Genomic DNA, 21063 nt, shown 5'->3' with positions numbered 1-21063 from the left:
GTGTATCTGTACTGTTTAGCAGTATATCCGATTGTTCAAGTTCTTGCATTGTTTTAGACAGTGTATCTGTACTGTTTAGCAGTATATCCGATTAGGGGGGTAGTCATATATGTCTCAAATGTTTTTATGTGATTAATGTCGTGGTATGAGTGACTGTTTTTTTATGTGCAGTATTGTGTTTTTGGGTAACTAGTTGTGTTCAGAATTAAGTAGCAAGGATTGAGCATTCAGTACTAAGTAAACAAGATGCCGTTTTCCAATAAGTTAAAGCAGATAGGAACTAGGAAAGGGATACTGGAGGAAGAAATTCCTATCCCCCCTAGGGACACTCCTGGAAATTTTATGTACCACAAGCATGGCTTAGATGCCATATTGTATCTAGATTTATGGGCCGATTATACTAAGCATCTAGACGAGAGACACAGATGGCCTGTTACCGGAACATGGGATGCCGAGTGCATCATGAAGGTAGAAGAAGCACTATGGAAAAAGAAAGCCAGACAATCGCAGAAAGATGCCATAGAATTTTGGCGTAAGGAATCACATAAGCGTGCTGAAAAAGCACTCCGTAGAGAAGACAGACTTAAAGAATCAGATAAAGCCCGAGAAAACGAATTAGTTACTGAAGGGATCCGAGTAAAATCAGAACAAATAGACCGCGCACGAAATAATCTCGTAAATGGCATGTATCTTGTGGCCGGGGGTTCGCCTGAGGCCACTTCAGAAATACCGAAAAATCTGCCGCCACCATTGGTTCCAACTAAAGTAAATCACAGAACTACTAAAGACATATTTCTGAATTCCTATCTAGAGGATGTAGCACCCGCTTACACCAATCTGCCTGTCCGTGTCCCGCCTACTGACGGTGACGGGAGTGGCAACCCGCCTCCAGACCATATCCCGCCATTACCGCAACCAGGTTTCCCCGTTCGACAGCCCATCGTTCCTCCACCTCCACCACTTCCCGCACCTAAAATTGATATACCAAAACCGCTTCTACCTGATCCTACTAAAAGACAAGTTCAAGTACAGATGCAGACTCCACAGAGAGATAATGTCCAAGTTTCCGCCTCAGGAGGTGCGACCGGGGGTTACCGGACCCCGCCAGCAACACACAGATTACATCTTAGGGATATGCAGAACCATTTTACACTCCAATCACCCCGTCTCGACATACTCAAAGAACCGCTTCAAGTTTGCAGATACGATCCAGTACCCGGTAAAGACGATAGGATGTTTTTAGCATCACTACGCTTACGACAAGCTACAGATTACCTACTGTTTTTCTCAGGAATGAAAGAGCACCTAGATAGAATATATCACTTTGTCCAGACTGGGGAAAACCCTGACAGTATTAAGGATGCCATGGCGCATCAGAAAGTTGACACTCAAGCATATATACTACGCTTTTTCATAAATTGTTTAATAAGAGAACGAGACAGGCCTGAGACAGAACAGGATGAATTAGAGGGACTCAACAAGTGGGGTCAAAATATATCTGAAGGAAAACATGATAAAGGGGGTTGCATAGCCAGTATGTACAAGAGAATAAGAAAAGCAGTGATAGAGATACACGAAAAAGAAAAAGAAAAAGCTTCCGAGGAGGAGGAGGAAGAAACTGAAGAACCAGAAAAGACTACAGATACGATAGCGTATGTAGGTAAGGGAACTTACCTTAGGAAAGGCATTCGTCCGGAAAGCAAGAGAGTTTTTCTCTCTGGCATATCAAAACAGAATTCTCCTGAACATCAGTTCCAAGAGACTGATAAAAGGCTTCGAGAACGAATAGGGTACCATGTACTCAATTCTATGGATGAACAAGAACTAGCCCGGTCAGCAGTATTATGGGCTGACAATCCGAACATATACAATGATGACACAGTAGCACAGACATTTCTGAATCTTTCCCCAGACGAACAGAAATTAGCAGGTGTATACATGATTCAGCACCTCCTCACGTTATACAGAAACCAACATTCTGATCCAGGTCCCTTACACGATACATTAGAAGCACTACTCATGGATAGATGGAGAGGCCTAAGTACCAAGTTAATACAAATAATTCTAGAACAACGACATAGATACAACACTTTCTTAAGTTCCGAATATGTTCCCGCTCCGCCCCCAGAAAGAAAAATGTATCATATGGAGCGTCTGCATGGCATTGAAAGTCAGAACCCCTTACGAGAAGTACATCCGGTTATGGGTACCGATAATAACTTGAAACGTGTGTATGTACACACGCCTCTGACCAAGTTGGAACTGTTAGAAATGAAGAAACTAGTACCCTGTCACGACAAAGACCCTGCAGGTTTTCACAGAGAACTTAAAGACATGTTACTGATGGGAGATTACACATATGAAGATATCATGAAAATGTTAAAGGTATTGTTGCCTACCGGCATCTACGAGAAACTCAAGGAAAGAGAATGGGAGGTGGGAGAAAAAAAGATTGTATGGGCAGAAATAGAAGACGAGGAGGAAAAACGTACCCCAGGGCTAGGCCTTGGGGAGAAAACTAAAGCATTACCAGGTTTAATAGTACAGGTTCTGCCAAGATTACTGGCAACTAGAAAGGAAGACTGGGACGCAATTTCGGCCTGTAAACAGAAACAAGATGAAGATACTAGTGACTTCTATTCGAGATTCGAGAAATGTTTCATTATTAATAGTGGTCTTAAACCAAGTAGCGAGTCGTACCCGCACCTTTTTGTATCAAAGTTAGTCGAGAACTCCCTGGCAGCAGTTAAAGCCCGTGTATACAAGGTCGAGAGTACATGGCAAGCAAATACGCCTTCCCAGATGTTACAAATGTTACAATACCATCAGAACAGAATCAGGGAAGAACAGGATCATGAACAGAAACGTATGAAAGACACGAAAATGAAAATGTTAGTGGCCCAATCGGTTCCAGCCGACGGCCAGAGAAAGGGTACGACCCAGACAGGTCACGCCGCAGCTCCCGTTAAAGGGACATGCAACTATTGCAAGCAGCCAGGTCACTACGTACATGAATGCCCAGTCCTGAAACATAATATAGCAACAGGTAAAACTAAGGAAAGACCGCATCCACCTAGACAAGACCAGGTCCAGCAACAGACTTCGCCAAATACACAGCCTACGCATGTTTCATCACATACAGCACAGACAGTAGCGGTACCACAGCCACAGCCCATTGCCGCGACTCAGCAAGTTTCACAACAGATGTACCAGTATGCCCAATCTGCTTACCCCGATTATCCACGATACACATGAAACAGCCTAGAGAGGGAGGTTGGCTTGCCTCTTATTGAAATTCCTGTAGATCAAGAGGGTCCTTATGTACACAGTCAAGTATTGGGAAAAGACAGAAAGTTTTTAATTGACACAGGGGCAAGTCGCACTACAATCAGCCATGATGAAGTCCCAGGGGCACCCCTCTCAGGCTCACAGAATGTTTCCCTTGGTTTTTCAGGACAACCTATTGTAAATGAGGTATCGAAACCCGTCCCCCTGGCTGTGGGTCCGTTATCACGTGTTACAGACTTGTTACTTACGAAATCATGTCCAGAAAATCTGTTAGGTATCAAAACATTGAAGGCTCTAGGAGCAGTGATATGTTGTTCCCCGGAGGGAGTTAGACTCTTTCTGCGAGATTTCAAGGGTCACTATGTATTACGAGAGTTTGATGTCAGATTGAAAAATGTACCAGATCACTTGTGGGCACAAGGCCCAACTGATGTAGGCTGTATGCATATCACACCATACCGTGTTACACTCAAGCCAGGAGTTGTTTTACCCCGAATCAGACAATACAAGTTACCACCCGATGCTGTAGTGGCTTTACTGGAAATCATTGAAGAGCTCATTGCCCAAGGAGTGGTCGTAGAGACCGACTCCAATATCTGTAATTCCCCTATCATTCCGATTCTTAAACGTACTGATCCCAATGCACCGCCAGTATATCGGCTGGTGATTGATTTGCGAGAACTGAATAAATGTATCGTTCCACAGTACCCTGTGGTTCCCGACATCTCTTCCCTATTGACTGCTATTGATTCAGAAGCAACGTTCTTTACTGTAATTGATCTCAAGAACGCCTTCTTTAGTGTACCCATTGATCCAGAGAGCCAATACCTCTTCGGATTCAGTTTAAATGGACGAAGCTTCAAATTTTCACGCGCACCTCAAGGATTCACAGAAAGCCCCAGCATCTATAGTCAAGCACTGAAAAGACAACTAGATTGTATTCAAATGCCAGTTAACACCGCTTTACTGCAATACGTTGATGATCTGCTGATCACCGCACGAAGTGAGCCCGAATGTGAACAAGCATCACTGACAGTTTTACATTTTCTGGCCGTCAAGGGACACAAGGTGTCTCCTTCGAAGCTACAATTCTGTGTTCAGCAAGTTGTGTACTTGGGTCACTTGCTGTCCAAAGTGGGGAGACAGCTCACTCCTGATCGCATTCAGTTAATTGTAAATATGCCACAACCCCAGACACAAAAGGAAGTGCGGGCCTTTATAGGCCTCACCTCGTACTGCAGACAATGGATTCCTCAATATGCATTTCTAGCTAAACCACTCATTCAGTTAACAACACAGGAGGCAGCGACTTCGACTGTCCTCCCTTGGACTCAGGAACACACACAAGCCTTTGAAGAATTAAAGAAAGCTTTATGCCAAGCACCAGTTTTAGCGACACCATGTTACAGCAAACCTTTTACACTTTTTGTTACAGAACGTGATGGTACAGCATTGTCTGTCCTCACTCAAGACCAAGCAGGTTCACATAAGCCTTGCGCTTACTTTTCAAGTACATTGGATTCAGTAGCCCAGGCACTCCCTGCGTGCTTGAAGTCAGTAGCAGCGACAGCTTTAGCAATCAGACAGAGTGACTCAATTGTTTTAGGACATCAATTAACAGTACAAGTTCCACATTCTGTAGAGGTTCTTTTAAACAGAACTCAGACTCAGCACTTGACTATAGCACGATTGACAGGTTATGAATTGACGCTATTCCAGCCACACATAGAAATCAGACGCTGCAGCATTCTAAACCCCGCAACATTGTTACCTTCAATTATGACAGATCCAGCCCCGCATGATTGTATAGAGATCATTAATGCAGTAACAAAGCCTCGACGAGACTTAACAGATGTCCCACTGACAAATCCAGACCTGACACTTTATGTGGATGGTTCATGTATGAGAACAAGTACAGGAGAATTAGTGGCCGCGTATGCAGTGACCACTGAAACTGAAGTTAAAGAAACACATCGTATTGACACACTGTCCGCTCAAGCGGCGGAGCTCATCGCTCTGACCCGAGCCTGTATACTAGCCAAGAACAGAAATGTTAATATATACACTGATTCCCGTTATGCGTTCGGAGTTGTACACGACTTCGGAATGTTATGGCAAGAACGAGGTTTCTTGACCTCTCATGGTGCCAAGATTCAACACGGTCCCCTCATTCAAGCACTGTTAGAAGCAATACATCTGCCTTCAGGCATTTCCGTCATGAAGTGTAAAGCACATACTAAAGTTACAGATTCTGTTTCCCAGGGTAACGACCTGGCAGACCAGACAGCAAAGCATACAGCATTGACTCACACCCAGACAACTGACGTGACAAAGACAATAGTACCGACACATTGTATGACAGTCAGGGATCCCACACTAGATGTAATCGATATTCAGACACATGCTACTACAGATGAAATAAAGAAATGGACCGAACTAGGAGGGATCCAGACAGATCAAGGTTGGATGACGAAGGGAAAATCTACATGGTTTCTCCCCGACTCTATGGTTCAAGTCATAATCAATACAGCACATAGTCCTGCACATCTAGGAGAGAAAGCGATGTTAGACAGTTTACAGAATCTCTGGTACAACAAACACTTACGAGCAGCAGCAAAACAGAGAGTGCGTACTTGCATGATCTGTTGTCAGTTCAATCCAGGTAAAAGCGTCCCTGTAGAGCAAGGTGGATTTCATCCTCCCGATCACCCTTTTGAAGTCCTCCAGATGGATTATATCCAGATGGACCGTTGTCGAGGATTCAAATATGTCCTCGTAATTGTTTGTGCACTTTCCCGTTGGACCGAAGCATATCCAGTCCCAGATTACACTGCTCCGACCACTGCCAGGCAGCTGGTTCGAGAATTTTTCCCACGGTACGGCTTGCCTCGTGTCGTGTACTCAGATAACGGACAGCCCTTCTCATCCGAACTCATGAAACAGGTTTCCCTGCTGCTAGGATATCAGTGGAAATTCCATTGTGTCCGACATCCCAAAGCCGCTGGCCTTGTAGAAAGGCATAACCAGACACTAAAGACCCGCCTTGGTAAAATATGTAAAGAGAAAGGGGTCGACTGGATAGTCGCCCTGCCAGTTGCATTGTTCTACATGAGAATGGTTGCCCACTCAAGATCAGGACTATCCCCGTATGAAGTGGTCTTTGGCAGACCACCGAATATGTGGGGGACGCCCATTCCTAAGAAAATTACCGATGTTGATTGTAATATGCTGACAGATTACCTTGCCTCCTTGATGTCTGCACTCCAATCATGTCGTTCACAGGTTGCCGCAGCCTTCCCTGACAACACTGATGTAAAGCCGCATGATGTCCGTCCCGGAGATCTGGTCCTAATTAGGAACTTTGACAGGAAAAGTCCGCTGGAGCCCCGCTGGAAAGAGCCGAAGACCGTCCTTCTTACAACGAGGACCGCCATCAAAGTGGAAGGCAGAAAGGGGTGGATCCATACGAGCCATATAAAAAAGTGTAACGAACTGATCCCAGAAAAAGACTCGTCCACCCCCTCCAAAGACTGTATCGAACCTAGTGACTTTAAAGTTCCGAAACAAGAGAAAACTCCCCAAGAGGAGTACAGATTGAAACTTCGATCTAGCAAGTCAGACAGTTTAATTGTTTAAGTCCTCCCCTAGGTGAATCGGTTAAATAGTTTCTGACATGTACCCCCTAGATCGAGATAGAGAGAGAGAAAGACAACTCAAGAAACGTACATATTGCAAATCACTCCGTAGTCACTGTATAGTGACATTATTGATTATGTTTTTTCTAAGTCTTCTGATTATTGTTGCTAGTATATTGCTTCCCATATACTACCCTATCCTCAAACGTGAACAATCTGCTTACAATGTCACTGCTGAACATTCTTTTAGTGAATTACCTCCCCACGAACTTTCTTACAGACTCGCGCTGCGCAACAACACATTCATTAGTATGTTACATCACTCCCATCAGACCAACAACGCTACCAACTGCTGGATATGTGGCCGACTCCCTCCCTACCAGAAATACAAGGGAGTTCTGCCCCTCTTCCCGTACCCGTTCACTCACAATGGCTCCTGCGGTGCATGGTTTAGAATAATTAATTCCTTAGATCCTGATATTGCTGTTTTCAAAGGGAGCTGGGTTTGGGGAAACTTGAACTTAGTTCTGCTTAATGCCTGTTACCCTGACAAGAAGGGACTCCCCACTAGAATAGGAACTGATCTAGAAAATGAAGTATATGGATTAGGTAATTATACAATTAACCTTATGATTCTTACTGTTGAATCCGAAACTGCACCAGTTCTCCCTGCTATGTCAGTATTACCAGTCACTGGTGATTTATGTGTCAGTAAGAAAGGTTCAGTACACTTAGGACATAGTAAATGTACTACTGTGGTCGAATTCAGTGACCAAGGCAAATCTTCCTTTAGAGCTACTCGTCATTCCTACTTAGTTTGTGGTCATACCGCATACATACGCTTACCTCCAGATTGGGATGGTACCTGTTACATTGCATTCCTTCTGCCACCTGTTTTTCTAGCCCCTCCTGATTATCACAGAAATACAAATCTAGTAAAGAATAGGCTCCGAAGAGATCTCCCGATTGTCGACTATACTGAAACGGCATGGGAGCAATACACAGATTTCAATAAAGGATTCTTTTTCTTCACAGGCCCCGTCCAAAATAGTAAACTAATACGCAGATTAACTAGAACACTTGAAGCAGTAGTAAATGAAACTGCCTCCGCCCTAGGTAACTTAACAGAGGAACAGTCCGCCATGCGGGTTGTTGTTCTTCAGAATCGTCTTGTTATTGACGTCATCTTGGCAGATAGAGGCGGAGCTTGTAAGGTCATCGGGTCAAGTTGCTGTGTTTTCATTCCAGAAAACGCGCCAACGGTATACCAAGCTATTACACGTCTTCATAAAATTGCAAGTCAGATACATCAGAATCCAGGCACCTGGACTTGGTCCGGTTGGTTCTGGACAACGTTAACCGCTTGGGGATGGAAGATCCTATCCTTCCTGGGCATTGCCCTTGTCATAGTATTCAGTTGCTGCCTGTGCCTACAGTGTGGGCCAGCGATTTGTGGACTGTGTGCCACATCATGTATTGAACATTCCAGTTTTCTCTCAAAACGTGAAAGAAAGAAAGAAGAGCAAATGATATTACAAGAACAGACTGATCGATTCATGAGGATCGATATATCATGAAGGGTCCGTAGGGAACAAGGAGGGAATGAGGAAATATAAATTTTATGGTCAAGTTATGTTCCCTAACGTGTACCCCACCGTCTCCATGTACCAGCTTAAAGTGCATGTAACTTCCCTCCTGTGCCAGCTATGAAGACGCAAATACATTTGCGTCCAACGTTAACATGTCCTCTTTCAGACCCACCCTGAATGGGTTGAATATTCCGTTTCTAAGTATGCTATGCCAACGTCTTTTTATGGTGTACTTTGCACGTTTTTCAGCTCTGGCGAAGTAGGCCCTGAATTCTGCCATCGAGCCTTTTTCCTGCCTTCTGACTCTGAAAGCCTCAGCCCAGGCTGCCTCTGTACCCGTGACCTCTGCCTTACTCCCTGTGCGGCTCATGGCGCTTGGCTCAGCCTGCTGCCTGCCAAGACTGACTTCAACCTTCGAATTATCTGTTCCGCTCCTCGAAAATACATTCCTGCCTACTAGTTTAAGTAAACATCCCCCCAGCTGCAGAGCAAAGGGCCCGGCCTCACTGTCTCCGTGCAAGTAATTCATAGCCTCTGTTACCATGGTAGGCCCATGCCCCTCGCATTCTCACGTAGACACTTAGGCGCTTATACACGCACTCACAGTCAGTATAGAATAGCTTCTGCCCCAGAGACCTTTTCCGTTTAGATAATATAGTTCCTAAACATCAGATATCAGATATGATAGAGTATGAGTTGATCTGACATGCCAGACTTCTGTCTCTTTCCGCCAGTGTAAATGTCAAGTCCCCTGCACCCTCTGGTTTCACGTCAATCACACGTCATGCAGCTGCGCGCGCATCCAGGCCTCAGATTTCTGCTGACATTGCAACATTCTGCTTTGTGCCACCCACTTGTGACACCTACCTGTGACGTTTCTAGCACACACCTCTATGTTCACGCCTAGTTCACGCCTTCTAATTACGTATCACTACCACGTGTGTGCTCTTATCTTGCTTCTCTCAGCTGTTACGCCTACTGTATTGGTTTCTACTGTACGATTTAAGTATATAAACTATGTATTGTCAATAAAATATTGCTCTATCCCTTCCTGCACCCCAGTGGTGGCAGGAACAAGATATCCGGTCTTGACCATTCCTTTTTAAGGAATAAAACCCCTAAGAACTCTAACACCACGGACTCTGCCTTTTTCTTTCCGATTGAGTTATTATTGATTAAGTACTTACCTGCATAGAAATTAGGACGGTAAATCAAATATTTACCACACATTGATGACATCTCAAATGACATCATCCACAGACAACCTAACACACCAACTCCCACCCCTATTCTACCTCTCAAACACCCAGACATACCTGCACAACCACTCCCATACCCATTCACAGACCCAAACAAGTACCCACTGAACCACTCACTCATCCATAAAGCCACTCACACATCCACACACTCATTCATACAGTCACTCTCACAATCACTGACTCACTTATACAGCTACTCATACAACCAGTCACTCACCCACTCAGCTACACATACACACATATTCACCTATATAGCAACTCATATATCCACTCACTTACCCATACAGACTATCAACACAACTACTCACTCATCCATATAAGCACTTACACACTACCTCACACACCCATACAATCAATTGCACACCCATTCACACATCCATACAAGCACTCCCACACCTGTTCACTCACCCTTGCAGCGATTCACACAGACACTCACCCTCCAATACAGCCACTTGCACACCCTTTCACTAACCCATACAGCCACTCACACAGCCACTTGTTCACCCACACAGCTACCAACACACCCACTTATACACCCATAAAGCCACTCACACACCCATACAGCCAATCACACTTACACACAGATACATGCATTCACACAGCCACTCTAATAATATATGTTAGAAGCAGTATCCCTCTTTAGTAGTACACCTAGTGTACTAATTTAACTATTGTAGAAGTCTAGCATATATGTTTAACAATCATATACTCTTAGAAAATACTTATACACAGAAACCCATTCACACACCCATTCAGACACATAGTTCGACTGAGACACCCACTAAGAAAACAACACAGCCACTCACCCACCAACTGACAGATCATACAGCCACTCACACACACACATATGTTAGAAATAGTATCATTCATTAGTACTACAGAAAGTATACTAATTTAACTTATGTAATAGCTTAGTATATAGCTTTAAACTTAACAAACTTTTACGAAACACTCACACTTACTAGACGATATCATCAGGGATGTCATTTGAGATGTCATGAGTGATGTCAGCGTCCCTGTCATGAGTGATGTAATATGTGAGGTCATAAGCAGTGCATTGCATGGGCATAAGTTTTAGTTAGCTCAGGTAACTATAACTGCTGAATTTCAATGGTTTTGTAGGAGTGAAATCTGAGCTTTATATAACATCCTGTAACCTTTGTTTTTTTCATAAGAATGTTATGCTGAAACCCTACCAATTAATCTGAAACATTAAACTCCATCTCACATGTATTGTGATTAACAAAATTTGGAATTAGTAATTGACAAAAACCTGAAGTTCATTGTCAGTTACCACTGTTAATAAAATAGGGGAGCTAGAAAGTCATACTTTCAAAAAACAAGATGCATGACCTGCCTCTTGTGGCCTAATAAAAACTGCTCCCTTTAATAGAAAATTGTTAATGGGCCTTACGATTTTAGAAAATTGATGAATGAACTTCCTATAAAAATTAGAAAAGAAGAAACAACTTTGAATAGTGTTTATTGAGGTTGGTATCGATCTATGTCATGACCCTTGAGGTATGTGGTCAAGATTAACTGAATGCGCTCCAGTGCAAATTCACCACACTCCACCAAATAAGAGCTATGGGAACTCCAGGTTCCTGTTAGCAAAACAGGGAAAGGGAGGATAAAATAAACACACCAGAGGTTGTTGATTCATTTTGCAGCATTTCAGGTTGGTACCCATCTCTCTTAATCTTTCTCAAAGGCATTATAACGTCTACACACCACAGTGGTACAGCTAGTCTAACCATAATTGACCGTTGGGCTAAAAATCTATTATGTAGTTATAGATCCTGTGTGGAAGTAACACATTTGGCTTTTTCTAGTCAAATACTGCATTCAATTCTTCAACCCCAAATGTATGGATTGGAGTACTGATATATGCATGATGGTCTAAAGAGCTGTGTCTAATGTGTACTTTTATTTTAGGGTACATGCATAAATAAAGCTGTATGCAGATGCATCACAGTGCTAAGCAGACATAAGTCTAGTTTGGAGATGTTATATTTAGCTAAAATGTATTCTTAGTCTGGGACTGTTCTGTATCTGATGAAATCATATACTGATACAGTGCACAGTGTTTGATACATGACCACTACAGCCCTAGACATATGCCTGTGTTATAGTTTGTTCTTCACATATTCCTAACACAAGAACACTGTGCCATCCGTTCACTTTTTGCAGAACCTTACATTTTTTATATGTGTTCATACATTTGTTTTCAAAATCTTAATTAATTAATTTGATTCAAGAATGAGGTGGAGGAAATTGTTTCTATTTCAATCATAAATTATGTTTATGATGATTGTATTTATTAATACTGCATATGGTGATACGTTACTCGCTATCGTAGATGCTTGTTTTTGTTTAAAAGTACTTCTCCAAAGGAACCCCCTTTCAGGTATGTTTTACCACAGCTTTATCATAGCAGCAGAATAGCTTGGGAAGAGTACAGGAAGGAGGAACAGTTGCATCACCTCAGAACATGCCTCACCAAAATGTTGTAAGCTTTTGCCTGCCCATTCACAAGAGATATTATTCCACGCTTATCTCAAAAAGACACCAGGAAGATGAAACATCCCTACTGGAGTTGGGATCTAGAAGTGCAAGGTGAGGGAAAGCAATGGGAAATTCCTTCTTTGGGGTATTGCTCTACCCTACGAAAATGTACTTCTGGACGGCATGATCTAAACAGTGGTTGCATCCTCTAATGCACCCACAGCTTCTTCCACTGACCCAATTTCATCATGAGCTGTTATGAGCTAACTAGGAAATCTGGGGACCATCAAGTCTGTAGATGCCCACAAGAAAATCCAAAGTAAAGGCACAATGGAGACAACATGCACCATTTCATTTGGATGCTATAAGCATTATTGGACTAGAGAAAGACTGCAAGGCTGCAGGGGTGTAGTCTCATGAAAAACAAAACTATTATCATTCTACAACATCTGGAGCAGTGAACCGATGGGCATGCAGTATGAAACATACTGGTACCGGTCTGATGGGGCACTGGTGCATGTGGGTGGTGTCTCCCACTACGTTTGCATAAACATTGATATACCTGTATGGCTTAAACCAGTAGTGGAAAGTATGGTAGGCTCTGGAGGTTTCCAGTTTCATTAAAGGAATCTTCACATATACTCTCTTTACATTGTTCCACTCCAAGATAAAGTAATGCTGTGCGGGGACTGGCCAACATAACACGGGAAGGGATCTCTGGTCACCAGTTCCACAATATACTGTTCAAGCCAATTCTCACTCTCAGACCATGAACAGGCTGAAAGTTAATTCAATGTCCCCCAGAACTGTGTGATCATAATGTAGCACAAACTGAGATGGGGGAAATACATTGGGGACAAAAGTGTGCATGTCTTCACTGACTTCAGGCACGGCTAATAGTACAAGCTTTGCTCAACTCCACTAGGCAGGAGTGTAATTGTTATAATGAATTATATGTGAGTGGGTGGGAGGGTAGGAGATGCAATCAGCATATTAAATCTATATTCTATGAAGGGTAATTTGACTTATGTCTCAAGATGCAATAGTTGTTCAAGTAGCATAAGTAGTTTATCATCATTAACGCATTAAAAATGATGCCAACAAGGGGGCGTGGCTTAGCACCCGATGTGGATGGCGGCGGCGTGAGCGCTCCGCTCCCGCTGCGGGGCACAAGCGGTTCGCGACTTCCTCCGAACTCGCTCACGTGGATTTATGTATCGGAAGGTTGCGGGCATGCTGTGAGATCCTCCTGTGGCTTCCTGAGGCTCTCCTATGTCGTTTTTCACCGGTGCATTCTCCGGTCGCGGCTCCACCACAGTCGCGGCCGCCATTTTGTACATCTAATGTGCCGATGCTGTTTCTCTGACGAGCGCAGCTTCCTGTGACGGCCTCTCCAATGCCTGCAGCTCTGCTCCTCATGTATGGTGGGCTATATCTCCTTTACTATTGACTCTCTATGCCTACTAACTGCGGCTGCTTTTCATCGCTATTTTAAGAATGCTGCCTCCATTCTCCTCAGTTTCTCAGCTGTGGCGGCCATTTTGTGAATGCTGATATCTTTCCTCTGAATTCACCACTTCTGGTTGCTGTTTTTATTAATCTCCCTCACTGCGTAAGAGACTATTTTTGTATCTTTTGGTACATTGTTCTTGTCCAGCTTTTCTGAAGTTTACGGAGATTTTACGTACATGTTACTTTGATGTCCTTATCCCTGACGGCTGTACTACATGGGAAAGCTCACGCTGAACAGCGTCAATAAATCTTCGCAGCGTGTCTTTATTAAAAATTCCAAGGTGTTTTCGGCCTTGGCCCAGATAGAAGCTTCCTAAGCATCTTCTATCCACACAGCACTGTCTTCAATGGAGCAATCTGCGCAGACCGTAGGGAAAGGCACTACCAAAAGGCTGAAAAAGGACCTTCCTTCACCATCTAACCCTGCTTCAGCCATATCCATGGAACTGTTGTTGGAGGAAATAAGAGCACTTTGCCCTTTTATGGAAGAAACCAACGCCCAATTACAGGTTTTGACCGATAATTGGTCTCAAATGGATGCGAGAGTCACGTCTGTGGAGCGCTCTCTTCAGGAGTCATCTACCAAAGTCTCCCACGTCTACTCACAGGTTGCATCCCTTCAAAAGCAGGTGGAGGATCTTGAAAATCGAAATAAACGCAGCAATTTACGCATTTACGGCCTGGTGGAGGGCTGCGAGGGGAATGACCCCATTGCTTTTTTGATATCTTTTCTTCCCAAACTCTTGCACCTGCAGGAAGGCACCATCCTTAACATACAACGGGCCCACAGACTTGGCCGGGCTCCCTCTCCTACCTCCACTTCTTTGAAACCGAGAGGCGTCATCATGTATTTTCTAGAATACACCGACCTATTGAAGGTTCTTTCAGCAGCCAGAGCCTCTCCTCGTCTGACTTGGTCAGGTTCCTCCTTGTTCTTCGCGCAAGATAATGCAAGAACCACGGCTAATCGACGTAAGGCCTTCCTGGATATGAGACCTGCTCTTCGTTCCAATGGTGCCAGATACGGTCTTTTTCACCCATGTCTCTTTAGGGTTACCTACAATAACAAAATGACAACCTACGAGGATCCAGTTCGACTTCAGAGCTTCCTGAATTCCTGCCAAGCTACTGACATGGACCTTTCTGGTCCCTCCTCCTCGTTTCCTACATGATTTCCTTGTTTCTTTTAGATGGTTGATGTTCATCTTTGTTCTGCTTCTCTTATTCGATCTCCGAGTTTAATAGTTGTGCTTTTTGCTCCTATATACTTATGTACTCATTCCTTCTTTCCTTTACGTATTTTTTCCTTGCTTATTTTCTCTGATCACATGATCTCCTCACTGTCCGATATCTTCAGTGGTCTAGTCCTCTAATGTTATCCTTCTTTTTCCACAGATTACATTTCACTTTCCGTATTGTTCCCCCGGCTGCGCGGTTCGCTGACCCTGGACGCCCTGCCTCCTCTAGTTGGTTCTACCCCCCTCCTCCTTCTCGTTTGGTCTTCTTCCTGATTGTGTTCCCTTGCCTCCCCTCCTCGTAAGTACAGTTTTCCTTATTGTTCACCATGTATATTTTCTCTTCTGTTCCCTTTTCCCTGACTTCCTCATTTTTCCCATGTTTGAAGGTGTCTTTTCTTCTCTATATGCTTCTATTTTTTCACTTCCATTGTTCTTATGTTTTGCTATCTATTCTTGAGGATCCCCTCATATGCTCTCTTGTTTTTGAATATCTCTCTCTTACGTTCTCTGTTTTTTCTGTTCTGTTTACTAGCATATACCTGTTCTTTCCTACTTCTCTTTTCTTTTTTCCTCACTATTTTCTTTTCTCTTTCTTCCTTATACTTTTTTCTCACTTCCTATTCTTTTTCTCCTTCATTTCTATCATTCATGATTATTGCTTTCTCTTTCGCTCATTTCTTTTCATGGGCTCTCTCTTTGAATTTGTTCCTTATGTTCATCTTATTTTATTTTGTATATTATGTCATTGAAAATAATTACATGGAATGTTAAGGGCATTAATTCTCCAATCAAACGACAAAGAATCTTGTCTCACCTAGCTAGATTTAATGTTGATGTTGCGTTTTTACAAGAAACTCATCTATCTGATGCAGAATCAGCTAAACTCAAAAGAGGTTGGGTGGGCGAGGCTTATTACTCCCAGGGTGACGGTAAACGAAATGGAGTGGCTATTTTATGTCGTAAAACCCTATCTCACTCCTTGATTACTCAGGAATCGGATGCTGAAGGCCGATGGATACATGTTAATTTGTCTCTTAGTGGTGTTCCAATTTCTCTCCTCAATGTCTATGCCCCAACGGGTGGTGATCCTGCTTTTTGGCATGACCAGTCTCACCATATCACTAGATTTATTGATGACAACTTCATCTTGGCAGGTGATTGTAACCAACCCCAACTCCCTACGTCCCAAATAAGTCCCACAAGTTATTCACTCAAGCCATTTCCCAGCACAAGCTCATCGATACCTGGCGCCTATGCAATCCGACGGAAAGAGAATTTACTTTTTATTCTTCATGCCATCATTCCCAATCTCGGATTGATTATATTTTTGTTACTCACAACATTGCCCAAACTCTTACTAATGCCGAAATTGGTCCAATTTTACTCTTAGATCATGCCCCTACCTTAGTTCATCTTGATATACTCCCTAAGCCTGTCGGACCTAACAGGTGGCGTTTTAACAATGCCCTTCTCTTGGATCCCAAGTTCACTGCCTCCTTTAATGAATTTTTTGATGAGTTTTTTTTGTTCAATGATACCCCTTCCATCCCCAAACACACCATCTGGGATGCTTTTAAAGCTGCAGCAAGAGATTTTATAATTGTATATGTGGCAAAGAAACGGAAAATTGCCCACAAATTTACTGGGGATCTCCTTCAAGATATTAAGAGATTGGAGCATGCCTATTTTACTTCACATTCACAAGACAGTTTAACAGCCCTAGTCAATGCCAAAATGAAATTCAACAAAAAATCCACAGATGATGCTTCCTTGTATTTATTGAAATCAAGTGCAAAGTTTTATGGAGGTAGAAATAAAGCCGGAAACATTTTAGCCAATTATTTGAAAGTCAAACATAACAAATTGAATATTGAATCCATCTACGACACTCACTCTACTCTTAAACATAAAGATGCGGACATTCTCACTGAATTCTCCATTTTCTATAAAACCCTGTACTCTTCTGAAACTCAACCCTCTTCCCAGTCTTTGGATAATTTTTTTTCTATCATACACAAACCCGACCATTTCCCTCTTGATCTCTCTCACTTAGAATTGGATATTTCTCAGCAAGAATTACTTACAGTGCTCCAAACTCTCAAAAAAGACAGGGCTCCTGGACCAGATGGTCTCACCGTTGAATTTTTTCTTCATTTCTCAAAACTCCTCATCCCAAAATTACACTCTCTTATAGACACATTTACTGCCTTGGGTGCTTCCTCAGGTTCTTTCTCTGACGCCCACATCTGCCTTATACCCAAGGAAGGGAAAGATGCTCAATATTGCAAAAACTACAGACCCATTTCTCTGGTCAATATCTACTACAAAATATTTGCTAAATCACTTGCAGCACGTCTTGACCTTTTACTCCCAGATCTCCTGGGTGAGGAACAATCAGGCTTCGTCAAGGGTCGATTTATCACTGATAACACCAGACTTTTGTTTAATGTTTTATCAAAATCCCATCACCTACCTCATTCCCTCGCAGCAATTGCCCTAGATGCTGAGAAAGCATTTGATAGGGTTGAGTGGACCTATCTTTTTCATACCCTTAAATGGTTTGGTTTTGGTCCCAAATGTATCTCTTTGATTTCTTTATTGTACTCCAATCCCCGTGAGGCAGTTTGCGCCAATGACCTAGTCTCCTCCTTTTTTTGACTTAGGGAGAGGCGTACGTCAGGGTTGTCCTTTGTCCCCTTTTCTTTTTAACCTGGCTTTAGAGCCTTTTTTATCCAAGCTTCATCAAAACGCCAACATTCAAGCCTTCGATTCCCAAGTTAAGCGCCGCGTATGCTGACGATATCTTACTCTTTATCTCCAACACCACTGAATCTATTCCTCCCTTCCTTGCTGAAGTAAGAGATTATTCCCGGATATCTGGCTACAAGCTCAACAATGATAAATGTGAGATTTTGCCCTTGACAAAGTTCACATTTAAGCCTGATTTTAGCACCTCCAATTTTAAATGGAGTTCTTCACACATTAAATACCTTGGCCTACATATTACCCCTTCTATCTCAGGCACGGTTTCCCTTTGTTTAAATAAATGCATTAAAAAAATATTGGACTTAACGACTAGATGGCATCCCCTTTATTTATCTTGGTGGGGTCGTCTCGATACAATCAAAATGATGTTATCTCCTATAGTCCTTTATACTATTTCTAACATCCCTGTATCCATCCCTTCTAAATTTTTCAAGAAGATTAACTCAATCTTTTCTTTGGAACAACAAAAAACCTAGAATGTCCCTAGCTAGGCTTATGCGTCCCAAGTCAGAAGGCGGAGTTAACTTCCCGGATTTCCCAGTTTACCATAAGGCGTTTCTGTTACGACAGGCTTCCTTTTGGTTGCAAGATCCGATCTTTCCTTGTCCTTTATGGGCTAAACTTGAACGCCTTCTTCTTTCCCCCTTTTCTCTCACTGAGTATATTTCCTTTTCACGCAAACCCTCTTCTATTCCCACTCCCATTCATAAATTCACCACTAAACTACTTTTATCCTCTTCTCCTGCTTCCCCTGCGACCGTTGCAGATTTCCTTACCTCCACCATTTGGCATAACACCTCCCTCTTGATTCGTGACAAACCCTTTTACTGGAAGTCGTGGCGACAAAAAGGGTTAATATGGGTTTTCCAATTATTTTCACATTCTTCTTTCATATCCTTCCCAACTTTCCGCACCACCTATGGTTTGCCTGCTTCTTTTGCCCACAAATATCTCCTCCTTAAAGAGACAGCAGTGGCAACCTACACCCGCCTTCTACAAACACCTCCCGCTTCTATTTCCCCTGCCCCCGCCTCGCTACTTCATTCCTTTCTGCGCACTAATCCCAAAGCCTCCTCTATTTACAAGCACCTTCACACTAAAGACTCCATTAGACCCAAATCTAAAGTAGAGGAATGTTGGGAACATGATCTTGCCACATCTTGGTCCATTTCTTTATGGGACAAGATCTGGAATAAGATTTGCAAGTCTTCTAGAGCGGCGACCTTGACACAATCCTTGTTCTTCATTTACAATAGACTTCTTTTTACGCCATTTGACCTTCATAAACGCTTTCCTGCCACTCCACACATTTGCTGGTCATGTTCTTCCCCGCAAGCAACTTTATTTCATATGTTGTTCCTATGTAAATCTGTTCACGATTTTTGGTTGCAGGTTTGGGCTCAAATTTATGTAATTTTCCACACTTGCATTCCTTTTTCTTACATTAACATTTTCCTAGGAAGTCTTTCTCCCTGGTGGGAGGATGTTGAACTTAACATTCAGATCATTGATTTATTGTTAGCTGTTGCGTTTCAGCAGATCACAGTCAACTGGAAGAACTTTTCTAACATTTCCTTTAAAGCGTGGTGGTATAATGTTTGTCACAATCATAGACTGAATACTGCCTTTGTCTTTCCTGCTCACATGGCAGCAAAACGCATGGACCTATGGCTTCCTATTATGCTTTACCTTGATGTATGTGCTAAGCGCTGATTTCACCCACAACCTTCACAGCAAGAAGTCTTCAAACCCCCTTAAATGCCCCCTGTATTCCTTTTTTCCTTCATTACCACTTATATGCACTTATTTTTGTATAATCATATTTTTACAATTATTGTCTTCACTTTATTTAGTTCTGATGCTCATGATTAGATTTTATTATTGTTTATAACTGTATTATGCCCATTGCTTACTAATGTTCCTATATTTTATACTCTTTTTGTACTTTGTATTGACACCTTGTTTTTCTCTCCTTTTACCAAGTAAAATTCTTTTTGAACTTAAAAAATGATGCCAACAAACCCTTCTTCACGTCCACAACCGATCCATGTGTCCCACCTCGGAGCAGGTTGTGGTAACAGACTGAGCTCTATAGCAAGGTGAATGCAAATGGCCAGGAGTGGTGTGTGGTATTATTCATGGCAATCTTTCACACTACCGCTAGTACACTATAATACATCTACACTAATATTATGTGGAAGTTCTGCAACGGCGAATGCAGACATTCACAAGCATGGGCTTGCTTTTCACCCTTTGTAAGTTCTGCCGTACTTACATAATGCATACAATCTACACGTAGGCAGTCAGTAACCACACTCCAATCTACAATCTTGTACTCTCCCTCATATTTGAGGGTAATGCCAGATGGTCGGTTCACCCAAGTTGCTGGCTATTATTGGCAAAATAGGCCAAAGCACTGCAACTGGACGACACCTATACAAATCATTATGCTTTAGCTCCCATGTGTGAATAATGACTTGTTTAACAGAGAGCACATAGAATGCCAGAACTGCCCTCTGTGGTACCTAAATATCTACTACTTAACCAAGTTCACATGAAGTATTTTTGGACTTACCTTGCCGAACGAATGTCTGGCTGGTATCTAGCAGTATGTCACAGCCTTCAACTATCATTCTCTCTATGGCAAGGTTTTTCCGAATGTTCTCTGTGTCACTCACTTCATCGTGCATTACCCTGTGGGGAAAAATAGGATTGAAATGCACCAGTTACTGACTTGTTTTTACACACAATTTCACTGAGAGACGATGTAACTTACAGTGGCAATTTGCTGGAAACCTTTGACGCTATAATGAGGATTTTGAAAGCCTAATCAGTAGCATATGAATTATTTTCTTAGAGATTAACATAAATGGCATGATTTAGTAATGCTTTAATACAAGTTTTCTTTGGGGATGAGTACACCTTGATTTTCCTATACGATATAATTAAGTGAGCAGTAAACAACCATGCAAGACCATTGTTCAACTGTAGTTTAAACTGACTCTGGGCTTTGACGTTAAATCACCATATATGCCGCCATCAATGGGGTCATGTTTAAAAAAATATTAATATCTTGCAATTATATACATCCGAATGTAAGAGACATTCAAATGCTGAAACATAGCCTTTGAAAACATATACATTCTGATTGTCTTATAGAAAAGAATCTGTATTGGCAATATTTCTGATTCAACAATGAGAAACAAACTTGCAACTATAACCACATTTTGTAAACATGTTAGCCCTTTTGGTGTTTTAGGGATTCAAACAG

At 42.4% G+C, this 21063-nt stretch overlaps 1 protein-coding gene across 2 annotated transcripts in view; it reads right to left on the bottom strand.

Moving 5' to 3' along the window:
- RASGRF2 (Ras protein specific guanine nucleotide releasing factor 2) overlaps positions 1-21063 on the bottom strand; it is a 1825430-nt gene that overhangs the window by 941267 nt on the left and 863100 nt on the right. For both annotated transcript variants that reach the window (XM_086960835.1, XM_086960836.1), the window contains exon 9: positions 20368-20486. In XM_086960835.1, the coding sequence (XP_086816961.1) occupies positions 20368-20486 (119 nt within the window). The remainder of the gene's footprint in view (positions 1-20367; positions 20487-21063) is intronic.

The sequence above is a fragment of the Lissotriton vulgaris genome, chromosome 3_1 (genome assembly GCF_964263255.1).
Source record: "Lissotriton vulgaris chromosome 3_1, aLisVul1.2, whole genome shotgun sequence".
Classification (NCBI taxonomy): Eukaryota; Metazoa; Chordata; class Amphibia; order Caudata; family Salamandridae; genus Lissotriton; species Lissotriton vulgaris.
The sequence above is the reverse complement of the archived record's forward strand: the minus strand, read 5'-3'. Positions and strand labels throughout refer to the sequence as shown.